Source organism: Rissa tridactyla, chromosome 11 (genome assembly GCF_028500815.1).
Source record: "Rissa tridactyla isolate bRisTri1 chromosome 11, bRisTri1.patW.cur.20221130, whole genome shotgun sequence".
In the NCBI taxonomy this organism is placed as follows: domain Eukaryota; kingdom Metazoa; phylum Chordata; class Aves; order Charadriiformes; family Laridae; genus Rissa; species Rissa tridactyla.
The window spans coordinates 8,182,440-8,209,933 of record NC_071476.1 but is presented as its reverse complement, the minus strand read 5'-3'; the positions used below and the strand labels follow the sequence as shown (position 1 = coordinate 8,209,933).

Here is a 27,494-nt window from a genome sequence, read left to right as displayed (position 1 = left end):
TGAAGAATAATGTTCAAGTGGGATGAGGTACAAAAAAAATGCTGAGGGGCTGCAGTTTCCACAGGAGCTGAACTTCAGATTCATATTCTGACCCAGCCAAATATACTTCCCCAGGTAACAGACTGCCATTCTCTGACAACATATACCCTGAAAAGCCAGAGATTATGAAAATTTCTATGACAACAAAGCAGCTGAGAGGGACAGAGACATGAACCTTTGCTTTCAGTAAAAACTGAGTAATTGTTAGTAATTTTAAAATCAGTATAATCAACAGGGAAATTATTCCTATATGTGATTCTACAAAACAGGTATTTTGAATGTATAACCCATCCTCTGAACTTGAGGCATGTTCTGAAGATACAGCTGGTGTTTCTGAACACACCAACTCTGTATGTACAAAGCATATACATACAGATATATACATTTGGTATGGTATCCCATAATCTGGATATCATTGGGATAGCCAGACAGCAGAGATCCTGGGAGTACAGCTGCTTCTACAGAGCAATACAGCCACAGCTGTTGATTTTGAAGAGTTCTGACCAGGTCATAAGGAACAAAACCACATTTCTTGGACTCTAGCAGTAGGAAAAGGACAACAGGGTAGGAAATTAGTAGGTGATTTACTACAAAACTAATTACAGCTGATCACTTCATTGTGTTCATGAAGGGTTTGGGGAGAGAAACTTGCCATTCCTGCCAAGTTTTGAGAGCCTTTCATCTTCTATGGATAGGTGGAAATTTGAAATGTGCAAGAAGAAAGGATGCAGTGAATAGAATTTCTAAAGGGCATTACTGTTTTATAACCATAAGTCAGTTTTTCATCTAGGACATAAGTATTGATGTCAAGTGGCAAGTAATGAAATATTTCTTAAGCTGTTGGCTACATCCTCCACCACTGCAAACTGATGCAGCCCCCGAGACTTTCGATAAAACTATGGCAACCTGGGAAAGTTCAGGGTGTGCTCTATTCTATTGGTTCTCATTGAGATTAGGAAACACGCCGTAACAATGAGGACTGTGTATCCTTAATAAATATACATAAACACAAACAAGACATCCACAATACAGAGCTCGTGAATACTTCAGAGAGGTTTCAGCCTTTTTAATTCAGAACAGATAGTTAAAGTTCATATCTTTATTGCAGCGTGATGTCATCTGACTGACTAAATCTGGCGTTGCATCTCATTTAATAAGATTATATGGTCAAACAGAGTGGAAGCAATCTGCTTGAACATTTCTTGGCTGAATGGCTTCAAAGGCATCTTTTGACACTAATTTGTTGAATGGATGATTGCGAGCAACATAAAAACAAATTAAAAGTTTTAAGTGCTTGGGCTAGATCCTCAGCTAGTAAAAAAGCAAAGGTGGTCCATTAAATTCAGTTGCTCATTTGTATCTACTGAAGATCTGGCTCTTTATGCTTAATGTGACTATACATACACTTGGGCATGGAGTTATACTCAGCAGACGATTTATTCTAGCGCTGAGCATCTTTTAGCCCCACACTGCCAACAGGAGCAGGAGCATTTGTCAGCTCCAGAAGTTGCAGAATTAGCTCTTGTGTTCTTGAAAATAGTTGGGAAAACCACCAGAGGCCCTGTTCTGCTAGACACGGGGAATCTGATGGACATGAATGTATATGTATTTTACACACATAAATTGTGCGGTATAATTTACAGCAACAGGTAAGTATCACGTGTTCATCTACACTCATTACACAGTGAAAACTCAATCTTTACAATTAAGCCCTGCCACTGTCAAGCCAAATGCTTGCAGTGCTCCCTTCAGAGCCTGGTACAGCGCTCCAATTTACCATAAGTAGTCTCCCCATTTTTTGATGCACGCTGTTCTCCATCCTTTTCACTGAACGCCTCTTGGATCCACCTGATCTGCACAAACTGCTGCTTTTCCCAGCTCCCTACTCCCGCTTTGCTCTTCCCCATCTGCTCTCCTGCACTATTTCACCATCCTGGGCAGCTGATGTAGATGTGCCAGTTATTAACATTTTTGCTTAATTTTCCTTTCCTGTGCACTAAGAGCAGGTAGTGCCTAGGAACCCACAGCAACACTGAGATCTGAAACCATATGTAAACAGATGGAGTAAACAATGGAAAAAGTATTTAAATAGAAATGGGAAAAGAAAGAAGACTGGAAAACTGAAAAAGAAAAAAAAGCTCTGCCTGCTCAAACTTACCCCCTGATTTGATTTGAGTTTAAAAGAGCAATATAAAGAGATGGTACTCAAATCCTGTGCTTGTTTACCACATGCTGGGTCTTCCTGAGTTGTGCTTTTGTTTGGTTTTGGCTTTTTTTTAAAGCCAGCATCACAACATGGCACCCCACACCATATTCTGTTTTCCATTACATGAGCATAAACCGGATGGAAACTGGAAGCGAGTCATACGTGTGACCCACTGAGAGCAAAATTTCAACTTAATGGGTTTAAACTGAATGTAGGAAAATATTCTTGCAGCTTCTAATCAGCTACCATGATGAGGGGTTTTGGGTTAAAAGATCATTTTCAGTCAAAAAGATAATATTCAAACACCAGTTAGGCATCCCAGGAACAAAATGGATCTGCAGCCATTTCCATTTAAATTCAGAAGGAAATCGGTCTTCATACATCAGGCTGGAAGTCGGCTGCCAGCTGTAGTCAGGGCAGCATCTCCCCTCCGTACCACGGCAATTAAAAGATCATGTAATTATAGCTGATCTAGCGCCCACAGAAGTCAAAGGAAAGCCATTCATCGACTGTAATGGGCTTTGGAGCAGCTTCAAAACTCCTCCAGCATATGTAGTCCTGACACTTTGGAAACCGAAAGCCTCCCAAGTTTAACTACGCTCATCCGCAGCTAAAAAAGGGAAGAAAGTGTTTTCACATCTTTCTTTCATCTTATATAAACACAACCCAGCACAACTGACCATCAACTGTCTATTAAATAGACTATTTGTTGAAGGAAATAAGTATGGTGAGCTAGTATTTACCCATGGGCCACCTGACAACAATCAAGGCTTTGTTTCCTTTGAAAGAAAAGTGTCAGCTTTCAACCTAAAGGACTCAAACCTTTTGTCCAAAAAACAGAAAAAAAAAGGAAGAAAAATTCTGGAAAGCATAAGCCAGGATGGCCCCTCCTTTCGCCAAAAGCTCTTTTTTAATTACCCTGGTTCATCCACGAGCACGGGACAATAAAAGCAGGCACAGAGCAAGTTTGCTGCAGCTCTCCCCTTTGAGGTTTCCATTAGATATTTTTAAGTTTCAAAGTTTCTCTGCTTTTCAACAGAAAGCTAGATCTTCCACCATGGGAAGGCCACAAACACAATCTCCCCCACCCTCAAACATTTTCTAATCATCTAATTTCCTCAGGTAAAAAAAACACTGTCCCCAGGAATTACCATTTTAGGGAAAAAGGGCGTGAATCTTAAAATCGGATCATACTATAGCACAAAATTTATAATAAATCCTTTCGTGTGTCTAACAAACATTTCGACCCTCCTGTTATTTTTTTTCTAGTACTGAGTGGTATCTGCTCCGCACACATTTTACTACTGAACAGGTTTCTGAAGGAGGCTTTTGTTGAATTATTTTAGAGGCACTATTGAGGACTAACTCCAGAGAGGAAGATACTTAATCATTGCTGAAAATCCCCAGGTAGCTCCGCAAATCCACAGGCTTTTGTGACCAAGATGTATTTACCATGTTTGTTAGCATTTTCTTCTTGACTTCTGAGTTTGCAGTTCTTCAGACATACTTGATTATTCACAGATTGCGTTGCTGGGTGTAAGCCCAATTTATCTATAGACCTTAACTCCCATCTCTTTCTCTCCATTCCATCCATGGATCTAAGAAGCCTTCTGACAGAGAAGTTCATTATATTCAACTCAGTTCTGAAAAAAGGTATGGCTTCCCCCCTCCACCCCACCCTCTGAAGGCAATGGGAAATCAGCCTGAGCCTGGAAATTTGGTGTCTAGAGACAATGATCTCAAAATCCAGTTATTGCTCTGAAGCAACATTTTCCAAGCAGCCACGTGATCTGTAAACTCAACCCTGCTTTCAAAAATTGCTATTCTTAAGTTCTTGTTGGTGTTGGTTACTTTCACTGGGAAGTAAACTTTGAAGTGCCAAATCAGACCTGAAACAGGCCCAGGGGTACTTCCACAAAATTTTACCCACAAAGTCCATTTTCACAAGACCGGATTCATTCTCCATGTTATACCAAATTGCACCACACACTCTGTAGCTACGGCATGACTGAAACGTCTCCCCATCCAGGATGCCAAGATGCAATTCCGCATCTCAAAGCGACCTCGAACCATCCAAGAGCCCTCCTCAGTCTGAGATCAACGGAAGTCCAAGAAAACTGGTTTTCTTCATGAAGTGTGGCAGACATTTGACCAACACCACACATATGCCAGAAACCTGAGCTAAACAGTTTTCACCTTTAGCAACAGCTATATATTTAATTTATTCCAGCCTCTCTGCTGCCTCAGCCTCACAGCAAAAAATAAAAAAACAACCACATAAAAACCACAGAAATAAAGAAAAACCACAAAAACCGAAAAGGAGATTATTTGCCCAGATGACAAGTTACCCTTGGACCTGACCTTTTTCATTTATGCAGTCAAATAGTGGCAGTTACAACCTCTTCCCAATACACAGGATGCTTGAATAAATTAAAGAAGCTGCTGGAACAAACCAGGGGGGGAATGTATTAATCTGCTGAACAGGAGAGTGCCACCCACTTTGTGTTACACCGAGACAGATGAGGCAAGCAACTGCTGATCCAGAAAACATCTGCTAAACAAAATCAGAATTAATGATAACCAGACTGAGCTCTTTGATGGCCAGTTCTCACCCAGCTGCAGGGAACCATCAAAGAGCCTCTCACAGCACCAACCAATTAGTTACCAACGTAAAGGAGCTTACAGGAGCAGGATCCAGGCACCAGCACAACTCCCATTTACCACTGCTGCACCTTGGGGTGGATTTGCAGTGTGCTGATGCATGGAAAGCCTCATCCAGACCTTCTGCTCCCTGAAATGCTCCAAGGTCAGAGCACAGATCCTCTTCCAGCACCCAACAAACCTTGACTTCCATCCCCAGCACCATCACGCTGTTCCATGCTGAAAGAGCAACTTTTCATTGAAAAAAAGAAAATCTACAATTTGCAACACTAAGAACTGTCAGGCAAGCATTAGGAGGCAGCCTCTTTGAAATCCCACAGCAGTACACTCTTTCAAGTGTGTAAAGTATGTTTGTTTTAGAAAGTTACTGCAAGAATATTCAACACCAACACACACACTGAAAGAAAACTGTATTTTTTTTCCTACCTTTTCTTCTTGTAACTTCAAACCTTCTGGCATCCTATAAGGAAAAAAAGAATTTTTTGTGTGTTTTTTGTTTTAAAATACAAGAGTTTTTCAAAGGCAGCATGAACAGAAATCCCTAAAAACATTAGTCATTGTCCCAGAGAAGCATCTGTGAAGCTCTACACAATAACGGAGGAGTAATTACAAGCATACATTTCAGTTTGTCCACAGATATGTAATGGATCGATATATCACCTAAAATGATTCATCATTCAGTGATAAGTTACATGGTAGAGCACAATATCTTTCTTTAAAAAGAATTTTTTTTTTCTTCTATTGATGTTAAAAGGGAGCAGCTGGGAGGGTTACTGTTACTATACCAAGGATTTAGGGTTGAGGAGGGAGGAGCCATTACAGATATTTTTTGCAGATGCTTGTTCAAATACCTGAATAATTTCAAAGCAAGTGGACTACTCACGCTTCGAGCTGAGGGCTCATTTCAATCTTTGCACACCTCCATCATTTGCCCTATTTCTTGCAAAGCCTCACTACCATCTCTAATAAAGAAACTTCTTTTTAAGAGACATTGCCTAAAGTCTCAAAGGGTATTGCATTCCCAGACAACACTATCTACTTACACTAATGGTGAGACTCCAGAGGAATAAATATTTAATTCCAAGCAGTAACATTATTTATGGATTAATTACAAATATTTATAATTGCCATCATTCCAGTTACTTATCATAGAATAATTTGGGTTGGAAGATCATCTTAAAGATCATCTAGTTCCATGGGCAGGGACACCTCCCACCACACCAGGTTGCTCCAAGCCCCGTCCAACCTGGCCTTGAACACCTCCAGGGATGGGGCAGCCACAGCTTCTCTGGGCAACCTGGGCCAGGGGCTCACCACCCTCACAGCAAAGAACAAAGCAGAATACTTCTTGCAACCAATATTAAAAATAGTGGAATCACAGGGGACTCAAAGACCATCTTGCCTGAAGTCCCACTGACCTGGGCAGTGTCCACTGATGGCTGATGCAGGATTAACCCCACCAAGCGCAACCTTAAACCTGGAAGACCCCGAGGTGCCACCAGGCCCCGGCACTGTCTCCAACATGGCACCCCTGGCACAGACACAGGGAAGAGGAGCAAGCTCTCCAGTACCCTGCCAGAAGCCTCTAAGGCAGGTTGTTACTCTTGTGGATGTGCCTTGTTTAATCTCATTTCATCCCCTTTGTGCTCACTGTTCTCAGATGTTTGTTTATCAGAGAATGAAATAACAAAAAGGTTTGTTTCTCTCCTCCTTTTGGTAGGGCAATAACATATGGCCTCCCCAGACATCTGAGCTTTTGGCACACCTGATCCGTATTATGATTTTATTAGTACTTTTGATTATTTTTTTTTTTAAATCAAGTACTTCCCTGCAGATCACATTTAGACAAAGGGAAATAAAGTACAGTGCTAGGCATCTAATGAAATATATCCACAGTCCCCTTCTGCTGTACAGTGGCCTGCCACAGGGTAATCAAAAATACCAAAAGCTGCCGCTGAGAGCACACAATAAGGAATACAGAGCTTTTCAAAGTGAAAGAAGATAGGAAGAAACAAAAGAAAAAAAAATAATCAGTGTATGGAAGTAACATCAGGACCTGCTCAGCCAACTCCTGAAAGCCTCACCTCCCTCACCTGCAGACATCAGGCAGCACCGGGTAACTCAGAAGGAGGTGTTTCATTTGAGGATGTAATAACACACACACACAACGCAGCAGTGGGGCAGCGATTCGCGCGCAGCCTGCGGAAACACTCCTGTCTCCTGTCCCTCTCCCAGGACCCCGCCAGGGAAGGCAAGGGGGGGCTTTCCCAAAAACAAAGCTTTCACCAAAACCAAGAGGGATCAAAAGTGGTCTCCTCAGCACTCTGAAGTCAGCTGAGGGGAATAAACAAAAAAAATGTGTATTTGCTTATAAAAATACTAAGTCGTTATTCCCTGTAGGAAGCTACCTCAGTGATCTTAAGAAATATGTAAAATGGCATTCAGGATTAGTACTGACTTCAAAGCATTTATCCTCTTTAGGCAGCAAAGCTCTGAGCTGCGTAGACAGTTATACTCCAGGGACCTCTCGCAGCTTTTCAAAATATTAGTTTGAGAGGTGGGGCATGGGATAAAAAAAAAATTCAGATACAGCCGTGTACATGTAATATATGCAAAAGGAAAGAGTACTTCTAAAGTTCCCCTGGAGTCCCTCACTTTAACAAGCTGTTTGAATTCTCTGCAGTTCAAAAGCTTAGAAACACTAAAACTAATTACAACTATTACATTGATCAAAAGAAAAAAAGACAATCACACTCTATAAAAAAAAATTCAAGTGTCAGCTCACTTGTATTAAATACCCTTCTGGTATTTCCATGAAAGGAACTGCACAGACATTGTGAAAAACAAAGGATGGTCTTCAAAGTTTCCCTTCTTTTACTCTGTTCGCCTTATAATTCTAACCTCTAATGAATATAAACTACCCCAAAGAACAGATGCAGGATTCAGAGGAAAAGCTTGTTAGAAATGCAAAGGCAGAATGTGAGGTCAGGCTCCAAGTCGTCACTTCTCGTTACCTGGGAGAGTATCAGCACTGGGTATGTCCCCCAAAACGTCCCCTTCCATGGAGAAAAGGCCAATGGCGCTGAGAGTGCTCCACATTTCAGGAGAGTACGCAGAAAAACAGGAAATGAGAAAAATACCTGGCAACCATGGCAGGGCTTAAAGAGCAGCCCCAAAAAGGCACCAGCTCCAGGTAGAGACACAACGGTGGGTTCTATCCCTCTGGTAAAGTAAACTATAGCAAGGACTAGTTTTTCTTAGTTTGCCTCAGCCAAATAATTTCTCTTCTGTAGCACAGAAAAGAAGAAACAATGCTAATTTTTCTCCTTTAGGGCATGTTGAACATAAAACCTTGCTATTAGCGATGTAACATACCACTAAGAGACACTACCAGCGAGCCTGGCCACAGGCACAGCACCATCCTGCACGCTATGACTTGGGCAATCTCTCCACAAAAAGGAGTAGTCACCCTTTCTTTGAAGTCTGAGATACCGCTCTCAAGTAAAAATCACACGGAGGCTTTAATAGTGTTACCCGTAGAGAGCCAAACTATTTTGATAAAAATGACATTAAAGTTCTCGGATGCATTGCCTGAGGAGCACTCTTCTGCAGAAGCCATAAAGCAGATGGTTATAAATGAGACTTATTTCATTGGCACCATTTAATGACTGCAAATTCCTAACTAAAAATCTAATTTTATCAGAGCATAAATCATACGCTTTGAAGGGAAAAAAAATTGTTTCAGATTTCTCATTCCTTCCATAAAGCTTCTTCATGAGCACCATTTTTAAATAGCATTTCATTAATGCAATACAACAGTTTTATTTGTCAAGGTTCGCTTTTAGCACCTATTTTCCTCTTTTTTAATGTTAGTTAATTGAACTCAGAATAAAAGGCCCCTCTGTTCCGTATCTGAAGTGCCTCATCATTGTTATGTGGAAATCGATGTAGTATGTTTGCTCCGGTATCACTTTTCACCAGACACGTAGCTCCTGAAAAGCCGCATCTCCAAAGGACCAACCAACCCAGTCTCAGCGCATGAGAGCGGATACAGTTTCATCAAGTACGATTATTGATCCCACCTGGATTAGGAAGGACAAACATCAAAACAAACATCAGAAATACAGTTTGCTGCCCGCTGTCACACCGCTTTGCTCCCCCATCACTGCTGCCTGTTGCCCACCAAACACCTGCCCGAACCTTTTGCAATTTAACAACCATTTCGCACAAAGCCCGTTTCTGCTCTTACAAAAAGGGAGGGCCAGGCTTTCAGAAGCAGCATTGGGATGTCCTGCCAAGGCATAAAAGCCGGTTTGTGTGATGGGCTCCTGATTAATGCTGAATCATGGTCCCACAGACACACAGAACGCTTCTGGAATGAAGAATGAGATTTCATTCAGAACAGGGGAACTCCATTGTGCAGCATTAAAATACAACTATGCAGAGGGAATACACAAGATAGTACAGTCCTTGGCAGCCACTGTGCTGCAAACTGATTTATTGACAATCATTCATGATGGATCCAAGCAGCAAAACCACTTTCAAGTTGTTTGGTATCAGTGTAAATAAAGCCTTTAAACAGTTCTGTATAAAAATATATCTACATTCAGGAAGAAATTCTTTGCTGTGGGGGTGGTGAGCCCCTGGCCCAGGTTGCCCAGAGAAGCTGTGGTTGCCCCATCCTGGAGGTGTTCAAGGCCAGGTTGGGTGGGGCTTGGAGCAACCTGGTGTGGTGGGAGGTGTCCCTGCCCAGGGCAGGGGGTGGAACTGGACGATCTTTAAGGTCCCTTCCAACCCAAACCATTCTATGATTTGTCCTATATATCCAGAAAGAACGTACTGTGCACCACACAACACAGCAATACTCTTTGTCCTGCAAATTCCTGTTTGTAGACCTTCTGCTCTCCTGCAGCTGAAGCAGGAGGTCTCATCTCCCGACATCACTGGAAAAGGGGACATCACACCATTTGCAGGGAGCACACAGCACTTTCGAGCTCAGGCTCCAATCTCCACCAAAACACTCTACAGCCAAAGGTTTTCTGTCTCAAATATTGTATTTTACTTCAGTTTATAGGTGGTTTTGCACTCTTGGATAATGGAAGATTTGGCTTCATCTCTTGTGCTTGAGCAAAGTCAAGTTTCCTGGAGAGCCCTGTTTGGAGCCTTGGTGCCCTGCACCCTTCAGGGTGCTGCTCTTGGATGTCTTTAGCAAGGGAAGCCCAGGAAACACAGAAGACCAACCACTACACTAAGAACACCAATTCCTCTGTTAAGATCACTTTAGATTAACTTTATTACACCAATGCTAATCAGCATTTAATAATTTTCACTTGTTAAAGCTGCACTCAAGTAAACAGGGAGGGGGGAAAGGAGGGACCACATGCACGTCCCTCTTACGTTTACAACTACAGGCAAGACCAATGCACTGAAGGGCTAATTTCTAATTTGGAAAAATAATGATCTACGAAGCCCAAGAAATCGCTGTACCGAACTGTGGTGACTTGTCTGCCATGCAGAAATCTAATTCCCACACCTCAAGGGCAATCTCTATTAATAAAAATCCACACATTCTCTCCAGCCAAGGAACAAGCAGGCAGGACAGAACAGCCATGGGGATGCTCTAACTACATGAAATTATTATTGCAGCATGAGCACGGGGAGGTCATTCAGAAACAAAGATGGTCCTGGACTGTCTGCAGGAAGCACAGTAGGAAGCAGAGCTTCCCAAACGCTTTAAAACACCCATGGGACAGGGGACAAGACAGGAATAAGCTGCTCTTGAAGTTCTCCTCAATTCTAGGAGAGTTAAATAATCCAGCCTTTAGGCAGATAATATTAAACATCTAGAGCAGGTTAAAAAAGTGTCATAGATTCTAGACACCTAATAATTGCTTGGTGTATGTATAAAGTCACATCTGTAGCAGCTGCTGTGCATGACTAAAAGCAACCCGTGAACCTGCATCCTGCAGCTGTGGAGTAGACATGAAGGTGTAGAGTATTATTATACACAGCCTTAGCAGTCTAAAATAAAAATACGCCAACCCACTGCTAAAATAGTCCATGGCTCCACAGCAACCCCACATGCTCTGTCATACATGTGGTCCCCCAGTTCAGGGCTGGACGCGTTCGTGTCACACACAGGGGACTCGCAGCACAGCCCCAGTGCTGTCCTGTGGGGCACAACAGGAGATGGAGCACAGGACAGGGCTTTCTGCCCTAAAATATGGCTCTGAAATACATGCAGAGCCTAGCACTTAAAAATTACAGTAGCTACATAATACTTTATACTTGGTTTATAAGTGATGGGCAGTGTACATAGACAACCTACCAACAGGGAGGGGGAAAAGGACCATTTCCTGATTTTTCTGTAACAGTTGTTCTTCCTTTTGTCCCTGCACATCCACATGTGGCCACATGCAATCTCCTGCGTTCTAATTTGAAAAGTGAGCATGCTTTGCGAGGTAAGTAATTAAACAGTCACAATTAGGCCTGAAATCAGGAAAGACCGGTTCCTGTCTGCTATTTCTTCCTAGTTTTCCTTTGACTAAAACCCGAGGATGAGTGCGTACAACCCAGACACAGAGGCACATCACAAGCAGGAATCACTGAGCAATAGCTCAATGTAGTATTTTAAGGTGCAAATCTTCACAGCAGTGTTGTAGTCCTCTTTCTTTCCCACCTTCCCCCATTTGCAGACCAGTATTTACAGATTTGTATACGGCTGTGCATTTGCCATCCTCTTTGTTAGCAGCCTCTGCCTCCACAAGCATGGTGCTTAACCTGTACCAAGTTTGGTACCAAAGAGCTACCAACCGTTCTCAAGGACAGCAATTCCTAGGATAACCTTACCTTGAAGTGTTTTCGGTCTCCTGCCCTTTAATATGGATGTAGATTTAGCCAAAAGGAGTCACTTTTTTATGACCATAAGCAAAGGTTAACATAGGAGACTTTGCCAAAAAAAAAAACCAAAAACAACCCAATTAATGCAGCAGATGGAAGAGATGCAGAAGAGCAGGTAACACGTCCCAGATCCACAGGTTGCCTGTATTGCTGCTTACCAGCCACTCCGTGGAAGAGGCTGCAGTCCTCGTGCAGGGGGATACAGCAAATTCAGCACATGCAGCTGGGCTCACGCTGGGTCTGTCGCTAAATTAGACGTTACCCCTGCACACGCCACGTCTCCAGGGACCTGCTCTCAGGATCAGCCTAACTGCTGTACAATTTCTAAATATACACTCCTGACTCATTTCGCAAATTAATAACAAGTGGCTGTTCCTATTAATAGATTATCATCCCAGGGATGATGATTTTTTTTCCCCCCTTCAGAGCAGGCTCTTCCTTATCTCAAGTGAGGGGTCAAGAAAATTATGCTGACACCCAGTACAGGGCTAGGTGATCCTGCATCCAGACTGCAGCAGCCGCAGTGGTTATTACTAATATACAGCTCAGTTTGACAATCAGGATCCTCTGTTTACAGCCACAAACACAGTATATTTTCGAAAAAAAAAAGATGCTAATGAGGCAGAGAGCATCCACTTTTTTTTTTTGAGCCAGGCATGAGGAAGAAAATAAATCACGCACTGCTGTTTAAAGAAAGCTTGCTAACAGTACAGACGCTGGCAATTTAGATTTGTCCTGTCTGGTATAAACATTGAGAGAAGCTCTGGTGTCTCACATCACACAGTATCATCTGCTCACCCATACGGCAGCTAATTGAGGTAATTGCTGCATCTCTGATTTTACTCACTACTATTTCTGGACTTCAGATGAGAAACCCAGGTATAACTCCATGAATTTCCACATTGTCATAGGGAAGCTCATGGGATCCCTATTTTAGAAATCCCAAATTTGCTGATGTACCCTTCCTAATCTAAAAAAAAAAAAAACAAAACAAACTACAAAAACCACAAAACCAAGAATTCCCCTGCTTGATGGTAGAAAGTCCTTTCAGTAGAACTGTCTTCCTTTAAAAACTACTGCTATAGCCTTTTAAGGGAGAAGATGCTACGTTTGGAAAAAAAAATAGTCAATATTTACCCTTTTAAGGTTAAGGAGCTTCTGAACAGAATATCTGGAAGTGTAACCCTCTGCCACATCATAGCCAAGTTAAAATTGCCTTAGATTTCTTTTTTATTTGCAAGACATTTTGCTCTGGTCTTACTCTCTGCTTCAGGAATATACCAGCATTTCCCCACCTAGCTATGATTTTTCACAGTTGCTCAACTGTGACATGAGAAAAAAAACCTTCCTGAGATTTGATTCCTGCGGTCAGTCCATGCCGCAGCTCGGCACAGAGCCGGGCACCCTGGGAACAGCATCCAAGCACTGCCTACCTCCAGCTACAGCACCAAAATTGCAGGTCAGCAGCATCCGAGGCACCACTTAAACTGCAGGGAGGGCATCCCTGGAGCAACTGGTGGTACTGGTTGCCGTTAGCTAGATGGTGATAGCCCCAGCAGGCTGGGCAATGCAGGACAACCGAGAGGTATCACACACTGCATCTTACCAGAAGATTAAAAAAAATAATAATAAAGGAAGCAGTATTTTGGTTCTGTAAGGCACTGTTTCATCTTTAACTTGTGCTATAGATGCATCCTGACAATCCCTGACACTATTGAACCATAAACATCTATGTAAGCTAAAGTTCTTCAAATGTGATGCTGTTATTCAAGTATATAGTACCTGCCTTGTTCCAAGTAACCCAACATTCAAATTTTCTACTGCATCAGACATCCCATAAGATACAGCATTTATTAAACCCTCTGGGTACACAGGAGGGGGTAGGCGAGGCTTGGGGATGCAGAGGAAGGACCCCAACATGTATTTCCAAATACTATGAAAATATTCCACAGCACCATGAACTGCCATGGAATCAGATACTCCAATAACCAACACTCAAGGCAAAAGCTTCTCATTTCCACAGGAATAACGTTATAGAATACAAAGTTGGAAGGGACCTCAGGGATCAGCTGTCCCAGCATTTCTTGGCAAAAGCACAGTGCAGACAAGACGGCCCAGCCCCTCGTCCAGCTGAATCTTAAAAAAGTGTCCCATGATGGGGAATCCACCACTTCCCTGGGGAGATTATTCCAGTGGCTGATTGTTCTCACTGTGGAAAAAATTCCCTCTTGTGTCCAAGAGGATACCACATAAATTGCAGGTAACAAGGAGTGAATTATCAGTACATACCGAAGTGGTACAAAAATAAATTTAAGTCTTGTCTCCCTTTACCTTCATCGATGTTTTAAACAGGCACAGGCTGGAGCCCAGGACAGATACTAATTCAAATCTGATTCTTTCCTTCCTTTCTCCAAACTGACTTACAAGCAGGAAGAGCACGCACACGGTAGAGAATACATTACTAATAATAATTCTTAAAATAAACACCAGGATATTAGATCTTCAACTGCATATAAAATTGATACATTGCACCTGTTTTATTCCAAGCTCATGCTTTGAAAATATGCCTCTATTTGAATTAGAAGTAAAAGCTTTTACCAAAAGCCTTTGCAGTTTTGTACCTTACTTCCCACAGCACTCCTTTCGTAGCCTGTCAGATAAGGAAATACAATTTTGCTGGGGAAAAGAGCACAAAATCATCCCCATGACTCCCCTGCTGCTTGGAATAACCAACTGTGGTCTTCAGGTGCAGCAGTAAGGGAAAAACAGTTAAGAATCTGAAGATAATTAGGAATTTCAGCAGTAATTGATAGCTCTGGACAAGTGCAGTTGAGGCTGTGAGTGGACTCCAGAGGGATGCTTTAACCTGTGCGGGATGGCACTGAAGGGCTGGTAAGACCCGGTGTTTGCAGTCACAGTGAAGGTTAAAGTGACATTTATTACTTGGAGATTTTAAGCGGTTCATGTGCCATGCAAGTAATAACTAATGAACAAGTCAGACTACGGATATCCTATGCAGCCCATACCTGCCAAATGCCAGTAAGAAAGTTACAGTACCTTAAAGAAATGAGCGTGTTTGCTGCATTCATTAGGCTAAAAATAAGTGTTGGTATAACTACACGTGACACTTTGAGGTTGGTGGTATAATTTAAGGCATAAGGCAAAATAAGGTAACAAACATAGTGGGTAAAAATGATCAAGGAACTGAAATAGCGTTGGCACAGCTGGTCTTGTTTACCCTTGAACTGTGCTGTCAGAGTGCAAATGAGAGAGAGCACTGCATGCCGGCAGTGCCTTGCTCCCTGTGGAGGGCAGACAGTTCAGGGGCACCAGAGAGGCGCAAACATCTTGCAGCACGGAGAGGAGAAAAGCAAACACACCAGTGCGGAGAGACCTGGATAGATTGGATCGATGGGCCAACGCTAATGGCATGAGCTTCAACAAGGCCAAGTGCCAGGTCCTGCACTTGGGCCACGACAACCCCATGCATCGCTACAGGCTTGGGGCAGCGTGGCTGGAGAGCTGCCTGGCAGAAAAGGACCTGGGGGTTCTAATTGACAAGTGGCTGAACATGAGCCAGCAGTGTGCCCAGGTGGCCAAGAGGGCCAATGGCATCCTGGCTTGTAATAGGAATTGTGTGACCAGCAGAAGGAGGGAGGGGATTGTCCCCCTGTACTCAGCACTGGTGAGGCCACACCTTGAGTATTGTGTCCAGTTCTGGGCACCTCAATATGAGAGAGATATCGAGGTGCTGGAGCGAGTGCAGAGGAGGGCAACGAAGCTGGTGAAGGGCCTGGAGAATAAATCTTATGAGGAGCGATTGAAGGAGCTGGGACTGTTTAGTTTGAGGAAGAGGAGGCTGAGGGGAGACCTCATCACTCTCTACAACTACTTGAAAGGACATTGTGGAGAGGTTGGTGCTGGTCTCTTCTCACAGGTAATTAGCGATAGAACAAGAGGGAATGGGTTCAAGCTGCAGCAGGGGAGGTTTAGGCTGGACATTAGGAAAAAATTCTTCCCAGAAAGAGTAGTCAGACACTGGAATAGGCTGCCCAGGGAGGTGGTGGAGTCACCATCCCTGCATGTGTTTAAGAGTCATTTAGATGTGGTGTTGGGGGATATGGTGTAGGGGAGAACTTTGTAGAGTGGGGCTGATGGTTGGACTCAATGATCCCAAGGGTCTTTTACAACCTAAATGATTCTATGATCTGCAAGAGCCACTCGTGTGAGCACTTGGAACATCACTTGTGAGCCCTGCACCGGAGGAGCCTCCCCAGGGACACAGATCTTCTCCTGCAGGAGCGCTGCGGTGCTGCACAAAGATTTCAGGTCTCTCATGAGACTTCTTAAATAGGAGGGTGGGTGGCAAAGATCGAGCATGGGGTGAAAGCCAAATGAAAGCAATTAAGCATTTCTACAAAAGCACACAGCAGTTCTGGTTCTGTAGCCCAGAGCAGAGCCCAGGACGCCTGCCAGTCTGTACCGTAACTGCTCAGGAGCAATTGGTGACATCCAAATAGTTCCTTTAACAACTCAGCACAAACCAAATATACATGTACACGCACAGGATTATTCTCTACTTTCACGCTATCCAGCTAGGACAATACTGTTCAGGCTACCTGCCAGCAGTGCCCCGGAAAACATCCTACAGAATTTTATTTCTGAGGCATAGCACTGTGCTGACTTGTGTTTGAGGAGCTCCCCGCAGCAGATGGGAGACCTGCTCCTGGAGGAGCCAATGGAGACCTGCAGCACCACAGGTTGAGAAGAGAAGGTGAGAAACTTGCCCCAGGAACCATGGCAAAAACAGCTTGGCTTCGGCACCTACAGAAAAGCAGCCTCTCGCACAGAAAGCGGGGAACAGGAGAAAGAAAGCTAGCTGCCAAATTTCAATATTTAATAAGATTAAAGAAGATTTAATAAGATAATAAGATAATATTTGTAAAAATACCCCAGTAGGCTGAAAAATCAGCCTGAGCTACTGGTGTGGATTACTTTCTGTAGAGACCAAGTGGAGTAGTACCACTGGCTTTCCATCAGACTCTCCTGGTCAAGTTCTCCTTCAAATCTTAACTCCAGGGTTATCTCAGATACAGGTTACGTCTCTTTTCTGCTGTACTCATGCTGGAAACTCCCTTCATTGCCACTGGCAATAACTGGCAGAGCTACATTTTTGAGAATTCCTTTCAAGAAAGGAGAGGTGACCCCAGATTGCACCACCTGGTGCAACTCAGAGCCCTTCTAAGCCAGCACAGGGCTGCCCATGAAGTGTGGTCACCTCTGAAATGTCCACCTTCAGCATGGAATCAGCCTTGCTGAAGGCAGAGGCAAAGCTTGTCCAAAAATATCACCCCAGAGTGGTGAGCTCTATATATTCAGGTACTTTGGCATATATTCCACTCAGTAGGATTTAGTCCTATGATGGTTCAGCTCTGGGAAGCTGCACCTCCTAGCTCCACAGAAGTCCATGTGCAGCATCCAGAAGCTCCAAGAGCTTCCCAGCATCCTCTGGAACCAGCCTATGAGAAGTTTCACAACATAAAAGTGACAGCAGCATTCTCCAAAATTAATATAGACCAGGAAAGTTCCAGCTTTTCAGTTAAATACTAACCTTGTCCTTATTTTAATCAGGATTTTATTTTAGTTCGTTCTACACCCATGGAATTTCAGACTGCATGCGCATGTTTAACTATCGTAGTCAGGACTAAAAATATTTCAGAAAACAAACCTCTTCAGGAACACCCCATAAATTTGAGAGGTGGAAGGCTGAGCATCGAGAAAACATACACCATTGCTATGTCAGAGAGTTAACTTCTCATGCAGAAGGGCTGCATATTGCGGTCTATGGCCTCAAGACTCATTTTTCTGTTATAAATGCAAAGCACAACTGCAATAATTCTACCACAGACCATGAAGAAATCGATTTAGCAATCTGAACATAAATTAAGCAATGTTTTTGATTCAGTAAACTTGTTCCTATGTAGATCAGAACAAGTATTAGTGAAGGTCAGTGACCCATAGCCAAGTATTTGCTTTGATGAAGTTCATAGGAATTTTAGATCAGAGCACACTTCAGATTATTTGACCTGTGAATTAACCCTTTACATATTTTTAAGCAATTTTAGTGAATTGCTAGGAGCTTTCCTATTTGTGATTCAACATTTTAAACGCGTGTTAATGGAATTACATATTAATCAAACCACAAATTTGGTAACTAACAAACACTTCTCCTGAATAAGGAGCTCCGAACTGAACAAAGACCAGTATCACTAGGAAAGGATTTCAGGTGATTTTTATCATTAAAAAAGGTATTATGGCTAAACTATTTTCTGAAAGACAAAATAAATGCCTTTTGAGAGCAAAGGGCAGTTATCTCAGTTTCACTGACCTACCTGACAGCTCTGTTCAGGGCTTCCAGATTCACCTTGGTGTTTGGTGCCACACTGTATAAACACTCTTTCTTTGGGAATAAGCTTTCTGCACAGTTACTTTTAAAAAGATCTGCATTATAACTCACATCCCTTGAAGCTATTTTAGCCGTCATCTTTGTACATTAAATTTTTTAATATTCACACCTGTTAAATTCTGCACAAATCTGAACAAATACATTTCTAGCTTAGATCCTTCCACCTCAAGCAAGATCAAGTAATTGGTGCAGTAACTTCACGGTTTTTAGAGGAAGATCAAATGAATTAACATCTTTCAAGTAGCATAATAGTTCTACAATTTGTGTTAAAGTAAATAATTTGAGTAATGAATTTAATTCCTCAGAGTAACTTTTTCCAAAAAAATCAAAACTAATACGCATTAGTGAAGAATGAGATATTTTAAAATGCAAAAGCATGCAAAATATTTAATTATTTTTAATAAAAAAAGCAAAAGTGATCTGAGACAAGAAAAGAATGTGTTTAATGGAGCACCAGAGTGCTACCTGGGCCTACACAGCAACAAAAGAACAGTGAAGGGGAACTGTTTTTCTTCACTTTTGCAGAGCAAGGATGGATACCTCAAGCAAAAAGTACACCCGAGACAGAACTCAGAACTGCAGAACCTCTAACTCCCCTAAAATGATTTTCAAGTCCTGCTAAGCAGTGAAAAAGCATGTTTTTAATTACCTTAAACTGCTTTACTGAAATAACACACACAACTGTGGGTATTTGTAGATGGGATGTGACTGGGAGAAATGGGATTCTCCAAGTAGAACAAAATCCTGAGGCTTAAATAGATCCAATTGCAGCATGAATCCATCAAGGGCTCATCATTAGCCTGGCACTGACTAATGTGTCTGCCAGTACGTAAGTGTTCCAGGCAATGGCAGTTAAAAACTACCAAAGTCTCCTTTCCCTTGCCTCCCCCACCATCTCCCACTTTCAGGCATTTGAACAATCATTTAGCAAACCTATGATAATCAGGATCTAATTAAATAACTAAAATTGTTTCAGCATTCATCCTTCTCTTTTCATGAAAGTCACATTTCTGGATTTTTACAGCCTTATTCACATGCCTCAAACTCAGAGATGTGAGAAATCTGAGCCTACCCACATCTGTGCAGCAAACCCACACTGTAAGGTCCGGTCCAGAAAGCCACCGTCCCTGCTGGGATGGCCCACACTGGATGCCCATCAGAACAGAGACCTGCTTAATCCATATCACTGCAACGAAAGCCAAGGCTGTCACCTTCAGCACTGGAAACAAGTCCAGTTGGCTTCTCCGCTCCCACCAACCCAAGGACCACACGCTGAAGAGCACATCGCCATCCTGCATCAATGCATCAGGAGTCCCACCTCCCCAGACAGCCAGGCATCAGGGGTCCTCCCCAGCTGGATCAAGACCACCATCCCTGTGCCTGTGGCCACCAGGCTCCCTTGGTCCCTTTCCCATTACTTTACACTTCAAAGGGGTTTGACATCAGAAAGTCAGGATGGAAACGCTGTGGGCGGTAACTTTGCTGGTTCCCTCAGAACCACCCAATGGCTCAGATTTCCTTGTTTTTAAGCAGTAAAAGGAATTTTTTCAGGTTTCAACTGAAAGTGCAGTGACCCAAATGAAGAGCCAGGACAAAGTTTGCTTATTAAATTTAGTTTCACTGGTCCCAGCAGCCCTAGGACAGAGTGTAGAGTCTCTGGGGCAAAGACAGCACCCCCACAATGGCCAGATGCGCAATTTCACTCCCAGAATGATGGCAATATACCCAAAAAGTGTAAGAGCTTCTGCTTCACAGTTTGTACCCAACCACTGTTTCTTCACTGACCTCCTCAGCAGGTGTTTAATACAAATACACATGGGTAGGCCCTCACTTGTGTTCTGTTTTCACAGTACGGAAAGCCTGAAGGCAGCACAAAAATAGAAACACAAGACTTGTAGCAGCAGCTGATGTACAGTACCTCTTGATGCAGCTTCCCTGTGTCCGAATACAGCCTTCTGCTCCGGTCCGCATCCATCCATCCCCTCGTCACCAATGGGAAAACCCCAAGCAATACGAGAGATAACCAAAAGCTGTTTGATTTCATCATCTCACGTCTGTTGAAAACAAGAGAGCAGTCATAAAACAACCATCTCGCAACGAAACTCAGCTCAGATTCAATAACATGGCAGAAGCTTCAGCTGATGGTGCCCGTCCACACTCAATCAGTGACGATGGAGCCCTGCAGACTCCCACAGCACACACAGCAAAACACCGATTTTCCTGTTTGCACCCATCAGTGTACTGGCAATGAATTCCCACAGCGTAGCAGTTTTGTGAAATATTTACCCCAAAACTACCCCCCACAGGACATGCTGTTACCCACACAGCACCTACAGAACCAGAGCTCTGGGATTTCCAAATCTAACTACTGTGGCCAAGAGCAAACCCCATCAAAACACACAATTATGGTACCGCAGGAACCAAAGGGTGACTTTATCCCATCTCCAGAACCCCTGGCAGCATAGGGGCACTCAGGGACTCACATTTGAACCCTCAGCAGATCTTCAGGAAAGCCCCAGACACACACATTCACTTCATTGACCACTGGAGGTTTCCAGCAATGTGACAGGAAACAGCATTATTCCCCTCAAATTCAGAGGATGCTGCTGCCTTCAGCAGATACAGCCACTGCCACCCCTTTGGCTAAGACAGCAAACTGGGGTCTGACAGCTGGCACCCAAATGCAGGAACAGCCATTCTTGCCCCAGCTGAGGGCACCTGCCCAGGTGGTCACCAAACCCACTACAACTTGCAAGACCTGAAAAAGTCTGTGCTGAAGAGGGCTGAGGTGTTTCTCCAACCACGATGTAGGTGAGCCCCGCCTCAGGCTGTCATTTTTCCACTTTTTTTTTTTCCTCTGTCCCAAACAGAGACATCTCCAAGCCCTCCCAGACTCATCCTACTCAGCAGCACCATCTCCATGTGCCCCACCACAGCCCCACATCAGCCACAGGGGGCTGGGAAGAAGCAAGCAAGGATTTGCACCACAACAGCATCCACTTTGACCAGTGGTTCTTGCCTTGTGTGGGTTTTCTTAATGAATTTGGAAGTGAAACCAATGCAGTTACTCCAAGTATTGTCAGATGGGACTACCATGTTCCATACATGCATAGCCCCACACTGGCCCCTGGAAGCTCAGCCAGGGGAGCTCCATATGTCACCTGAACTTTGTTGGGAACAAGACACCAGTTTGTGTCATTACTTTTCACATTAAAAATACTAAAGGAGTCTTCAGGTCTGGTACCATTTTCATGGTAGCTGAGGGAAGATTTGACCTTTCAGAGCAGCCGCCGAGGATGCTGACACAGACCCGTAACGAAGCATAATGACCACTTAATGAAGCAAGCAATGGCATTTCTATAGCATGCAAGTGACAGGCTGCTGCTTGGTTTGAGCCATACCCATTAACAAGATGAGTTACCTGCTAATGGCAAGATTAAGCCTCACTGAATTAAGTCACCATGACATACCTTGTCTTGACAGGACTCATTTTAGAGTGTTTTCACACCATGTATTCGCTGCAGGGTATACCCCGGCCTTGGTGCATCACTATTCCTTCCAGAGCCGTGACCGTTTACACCAGCGACGGTGTAGGCTCAGCTATTTCACCTGCCCAAAGACCCACCACCAAGAGAACCAGCCCAGCCACGCGCCATCCACCCGGTGAGCCCAGGCATCGCTTTCTTCTCAGCGCTAACATAAACACCCTGAATTGAGAGCACTCAGGATGAAATCAAAATTTATTAGGCTTTCTAAATTCCAATTAGAAGCCTCAGATGTAATGGTACTGGGGCTACAAATAAATGTTTAATAAACCAAAGTCACTATATCAATAAGCAACAAGTACATTGTTACATTACGAATTGCTCTTGCACAGCAATACTGTTTCTCATGTGTTTTTTTTTTATTGAGGTATTTTGTATGCTCAGTTGATACCATCACAGCAAATACAACTATTTCACTTTGCAGTTCTGGAGACCTCTGACTCATATGCTGCTTGAAATTACAATCCTAGAGCAAAACAGCGGACTAGCTAGTTTCGTGTATATTTAGCAAATAACTAACTGCTAGAAAACATGATGGTGTTTGGATTAGGATGCCTGTAACACTGATGAAACTGAAAGGGCAGTCTCTACCTGCTAGAAACTACAGTCGTTTTATAAACAGAATTTGCAGAACATCTTTCTCCAGTCAGTTTAGAAATAGCTTATTTTTATTGCATGCTGACTGACAGTACACTAATTGCTCTCACTTATAGTAAGAGGAGGACATGCTAATACACATTATGTATCTGAATAGCCTAAACCAAGAGACAACTATGCACCATAAATACGAAGTGAGGGTTAATCCTGAAATTGTACAGCATTTTCGTGTCACTTGGCATCCTAAACCATAGCTCAGCATCGCCTTACCCCAAGCTGTGTGGAAGGCTCCTTGAGAATCTGCTCAGCAGCTGCATCATGTAATAGAGCTACCGGATTGCAGTCCTAAAGTTCCCTGAAGTCAACAGAAAAATTCAAATTGATTGAATAGATCCAGACCACCGATGTAAGCTCTGACAAGTTTTACTACCAATTTCCTTTCCTCGCAGGAATGAGGGACAGATTTTTCACGATGTGAGCCTGTACGGACATCACTGCTCAAGTAAAATCAAAGCCTGCACATGGAAGCGTCTGCATAAAACAAGCAGTTGTACTCAAAAGAAAAAAAAATAAATGAACAACATTTGTGGCTAAACATTAGAAGCCTCTCAAGAGCTGGGGGTGGAGGGGGGAGTCTATCACACACCTGCTCTTGGCAACATGTGTGAGCAAACAGAGATTTTAATCTACTGTGTAATGCAGAAATTAGTAATTGTAATGCAGATGCTAGAATTAAACCAGGCTATTTTAAAGCAAAGAAAGTTGAGCATCGCATCCATTTGTGGCATTTCCTTTGGTTTCAGGGGAATTACTTCCAAAGCAATTTTGGCTTTAAGATACTATACAAAGCCTGTAAGTTTACATAAAACCTGTGGTTTCTTCCTCTGAGCTACAACAGCATTACAGCCTCCCTCAGCAGCTGGCATTGCTTCACCGAGAAACACTACCACAAGGACAACAGTGCCATGCTGCACACCATCATCTGAAGAAGCTCCAACACAACGGTTTGTTCGCACATGTCATGCCCAGCCTGGTGGGACCACGCACCACAGGAGCGCCAGCAGTGGCAGGACAGCCATCCCGAGCTCGGATGGGTTTGTGCAGACACTAACACGCAGGGAGAGGCTCCACGCGCAAGAAAATTCGTGCGACGCCTCTAAATGAAGAGGAGCAACAGCCAGCAGAAGCAAGGCAAAGGTACAAGCAAAGGTTTTAGGGCCCAGGTTTTAGAGCTGCTCAAGCAAAAAGGGTCACCTTGAAAAAGGAAGGGAACACTAATCGCATTGGCTGTTTGAGCCGAGAGCACCACAAATTGTCTAAAGCACTTCTGTGACATGCAATATGAGCTGTCAAACAGCTAGACTGCCGCAAAGATCCCACAACTTCCTCCTTCACAACACAGAAGCTTTAAGAATTCAATTAAGTTGACTGTAATAAGATTAAAAAATTTGCCAAAGCAGTTACTGGGTTTGTTTTCAGGGCTACTTAAATTGCAGCTTATTTTTTTTTGGTATTGAGAAATTAATAGCTCACAATAGCTTTTAATAATTACCAAGAAGCTTCACATTACAAAGAGGTTGAACTTAATTACCTGAAGTTATGACTGTTGCTATAGCAAAAGGAAAGCATTCAGACCAAACCATTACCTCTATATAAATTGGCTCTATTAACACCAGATAAGAATCTGGTCCTCAGTTCCTCTGCCATCAAGTGTTCCAATTGCTTCGGCCTTATCTAAACAGCATTTCTATGGCCTGCAAAATAATTTTGATGTCCATAATTTCTTGTTGAATGCTAAAAATGCTACAAAATTAAGGAGAAACCCCCTTCTAAGATAACCTTTCAGCAAGTCATAATGAAGCCAAATAACAATTTCAGCCAGCTACCTGCACTATCTTAGATAAATACTGAAAGCTTTGATGCATTAAGAACTCATTTGAATCAGCTGTGATGTTTAAGCACAAACCAGACACTTCATTTAACAGAAGCATACATAAGACTATTTCACTTGATCTTTAAATCCTCCATGACACTTCAACATTTCCCAGAAGAAATGTGAGGAACATGAATCCAGCTGAAGAACTGCCAAGAAGCTCCTAAACCTCACATGTATTTAACCTTCGTCTTCCAGGCTGCCTCCTTGACACTTCAATACCTTTCAATCATGGGTTTGCTCTGAGGTTACGCTTGGAGAAGTCCCACACCATCCCCTATATTATCCTCTAGGCGGGCACCCTGCGCCAGCACCACCGCAAACAGTAGGTCATAAAAAGAAGCAAGCCCTGAAGAGGAATCTACAGTGCTAGAGGAGGTTGGAGGGGCCCATTGAGAGACTGGACAAACAGGATTAACTCGCTCCTCCTGTTCCTAACCCTCCTGGGTTGCTATATGCCTTAAAACCCAGAATCTCTCCTTTATGTCTTTTCTACATTTTGTAGCTTAAGGAGAAAATCCATTCTAAGCTAACCTTTCAGCAAGACATAATGAAGCCAAATAACAATTTCAGCCAGCTACCTGAAGCATCTCAGATAAATACTGAAAGTTTTGATGCATTACAAACTCACTGGAATCAGCTGTGATGTTTAAGCACAAACCAGACATTTCATTTGAGCAAATACATACATAAGAATATTTCATTTGATCTTTAAATCCTCCAAGACATTTCAAATACTTCCCAGAAGAAATTTGGGGAGCATCAGTCCAGCAGGGAGGACGGGCTGCCAAGAAGCTCCTGAATCTCACAGGTATTTAACCCTTGCTTTCCAGGCTGCCTCCGCGACACTTCAGTACCTTTCAGCCACAGGTCTGCTCCGAGGTTACGCTCGGAGAAGTCCCGCACCATCCCTTCCATTACTCCGCATCAGCCCCACCGCAAAGCCATTTATTCCCACCGCGCAGAAGCATTTTAGACAAGTTTGGAAAGACACCAATGTTGTTTTGTTTTGGTTTGGGGTTTTTTTTAAGGAAAAAAGAATCGAATCGCCACTCCGCTGCCGACTGCAAACGCAGGTCGGGCGAACCGAACCGGGGGGTCTCCCGTTACCTGCGCCCCACGGGCTGCACCGGGCCCCGACGGGCGCTCGGCGGGGGCGGCCGTCGGCCCCAGGGCGCCACCCAGCGGCCGCGGGGGGGGGTGTGGAAGCGCCCGCCCCACTCGCGATCGCGGCGGGACGCGCCGCCCGGCCCCACCGACGGCCGCCCCGCAGCTCCGGCACCGGGGGAGGGGGAACCGCCGACCCCGCACCGCATCACACTCCCCCCCCCCGGCGTCCGAGGGCAGGGACCCACGTTCCCCCCCCACGGGTAGCATCGCCGCCTCCTGCTCCCCACGCTCGGGGTGCGACACCCTTCCCAGCCCGACGTCCCACCCCGCCGGCTCCCGGCTCTGCTGCGGGCACCCACCTGTTACCGCGCCCGGCCCGGGGACGCGGAGCCGGCAGACGGAGGGGGTCCGCGGCACCGACCTCCCCCAGCCCCGAGCGCAGCCCGCGGAGCCGACGGGACAAGGGAAGCGGCGCAGCTCCCGCCGGCGCTCTCCCCTCAGCCCCGGCCGGGGACGGCAGCGCTCCGCTGGGCACGGAGAGACGCGGGGCAGCGCGGAGCGGACCCCCCCACACTACACACACACACCCCCTCTCCCGGTGCCGCCGACCCCGGGCGGGCCAGCCGCTGCGGGGCGCTCCCCCGCGGCACTCACCTGCGGAGCGGCGGTCGGGTCGCGGCGGGGCGGCGGCGGCCGGGGGGCAGCAGGGCGGTAAAGGAGCGACAGCGGCCGAGTCGGCGGCGGGGGCCGGGCCGGCCCTATTTCAGCTCTCTGGGGCCGGAGCCGCCTGACGTCACCGCCGCATTTGCATATTCCACCCAATCGCCGGCACCTGTGCGGGGAGGGCGGGGCGGCCTCCGCGGCGGGGGGGGACGGGACACAGTCTAGGGTCGGGGGGCGACGCACACACGGCAGTCGGAGCATCCCTGCGTGGGTACCAGAAACACGGGGGGACCGGTACCTCCGTGCTGCTGGTCCCCCCTCTCCGATACCCCCGGCTCCGGGCAATGCGGGACCCCGGCAGGGTGAGAGGAGACCCCTGAGCGTCCCTGAAACGGGGGTGTCCCGCGGGGGCAGCGGATTTTCCCCGGTGGGATCCCGTAACCCGCCACGGGCTTGCGCTGCCCCAAGGCAGGAGCACACGCTGTTTGGGAAAGTGCTCCTTCTATTTCCACCTATCCCTGGCTCTACGGAAAGGCAAACATTGAAATTCATTCACTCGCCTCTTCACCGTCGTATCAGTTTTTTTTTTTTTAAATAAAAAAATAAAAAAAATCAATATAATCATTTCTCATTTATTTTTTAAAAAGGATTGGATGTTTACAGGAGAGGGAGGGACTGCAGAAGCAAGGAGGATTTAGGATGCTTGGTTTCAAAGGCTGTGGGGGGGATTAGGCATAGACTGGACACATCGCAAAGGCAATGTAATGCCTGCAATTAACAACAGAAGGAGATGAGCAGTCTAAAAGACTGATAAAACATGCCAATTTTTGCGTTTCTTTCTAGAAAGGCTCTTAACAGCTGCATCCTGCTGAATTAAATTGGGTTTGTCATTGGCTTTGGTGTGGGGACACCAAAGGACAGGACCCCCTAGTTCAGATGTTTAAAAAGACACCGGCTGCTCTCAGAAAGCAGGTCTAGTCCGGAAGAAAATCTGCTTATTAAAAAATCATTCCACAAAATTAGGCACGAGGTTGCAGGAGAGGCTCTTTCATGAAAGTAAGCTTTTTAAATTGTTTTTCAGTTTATATTTTCTTTGCAGGAAATACCAAGTGATCAGACAGGTTGGTTTTCCGGTATTTTTCACACCTTTAGTTCTGGCCTGTTAAATGCAACACCTCCGAAATATTTTCAGTGTTTACAAAAAAATGGAGTTTATTCTACCCAAACTGTGCCCAAAGGCTTGTAGGGACTCTTGGGTTTTTTTTCGGTTTCCTTCTTTAGGAAGGAAACAACCTGGAATTGCTGATTTAATGTTTGGATTAAAAAAGAAATCAGAAATGTAATAAAATGGGGAGTATCTGTTGTGAATTTTTC

The 27,494-nt window shown here is 44.5% G+C and overlaps 1 protein-coding gene across 2 annotated transcripts in view; it reads right to left on the bottom strand.

Moving 5' to 3' along the window:
* Positions 1–22,703, bottom strand: part of FSTL4 (follistatin like 4) — a 239,883-nt gene extending 217,180 nt beyond the window's left edge. For both annotated transcript variants that reach the window (XM_054217862.1, XM_054217863.1), the window contains exons 1-3: positions 22,685–22,703; positions 20,191–20,326; positions 5,333–5,366 (exon numbers count right to left, since the gene is read on the bottom strand). In XM_054217862.1, the coding sequence (XP_054073837.1) occupies positions 5,333–5,366; positions 20,191–20,319 (163 nt within the window). In that variant the 5' untranslated portion in view covers positions 20,320–20,326; positions 22,685–22,703. The remainder of the gene's footprint in view (positions 1–5,332; positions 5,367–20,190; positions 20,327–22,684) is intronic.
* Positions 22,704–27,494: the final 4,791 nt, after the last annotated feature.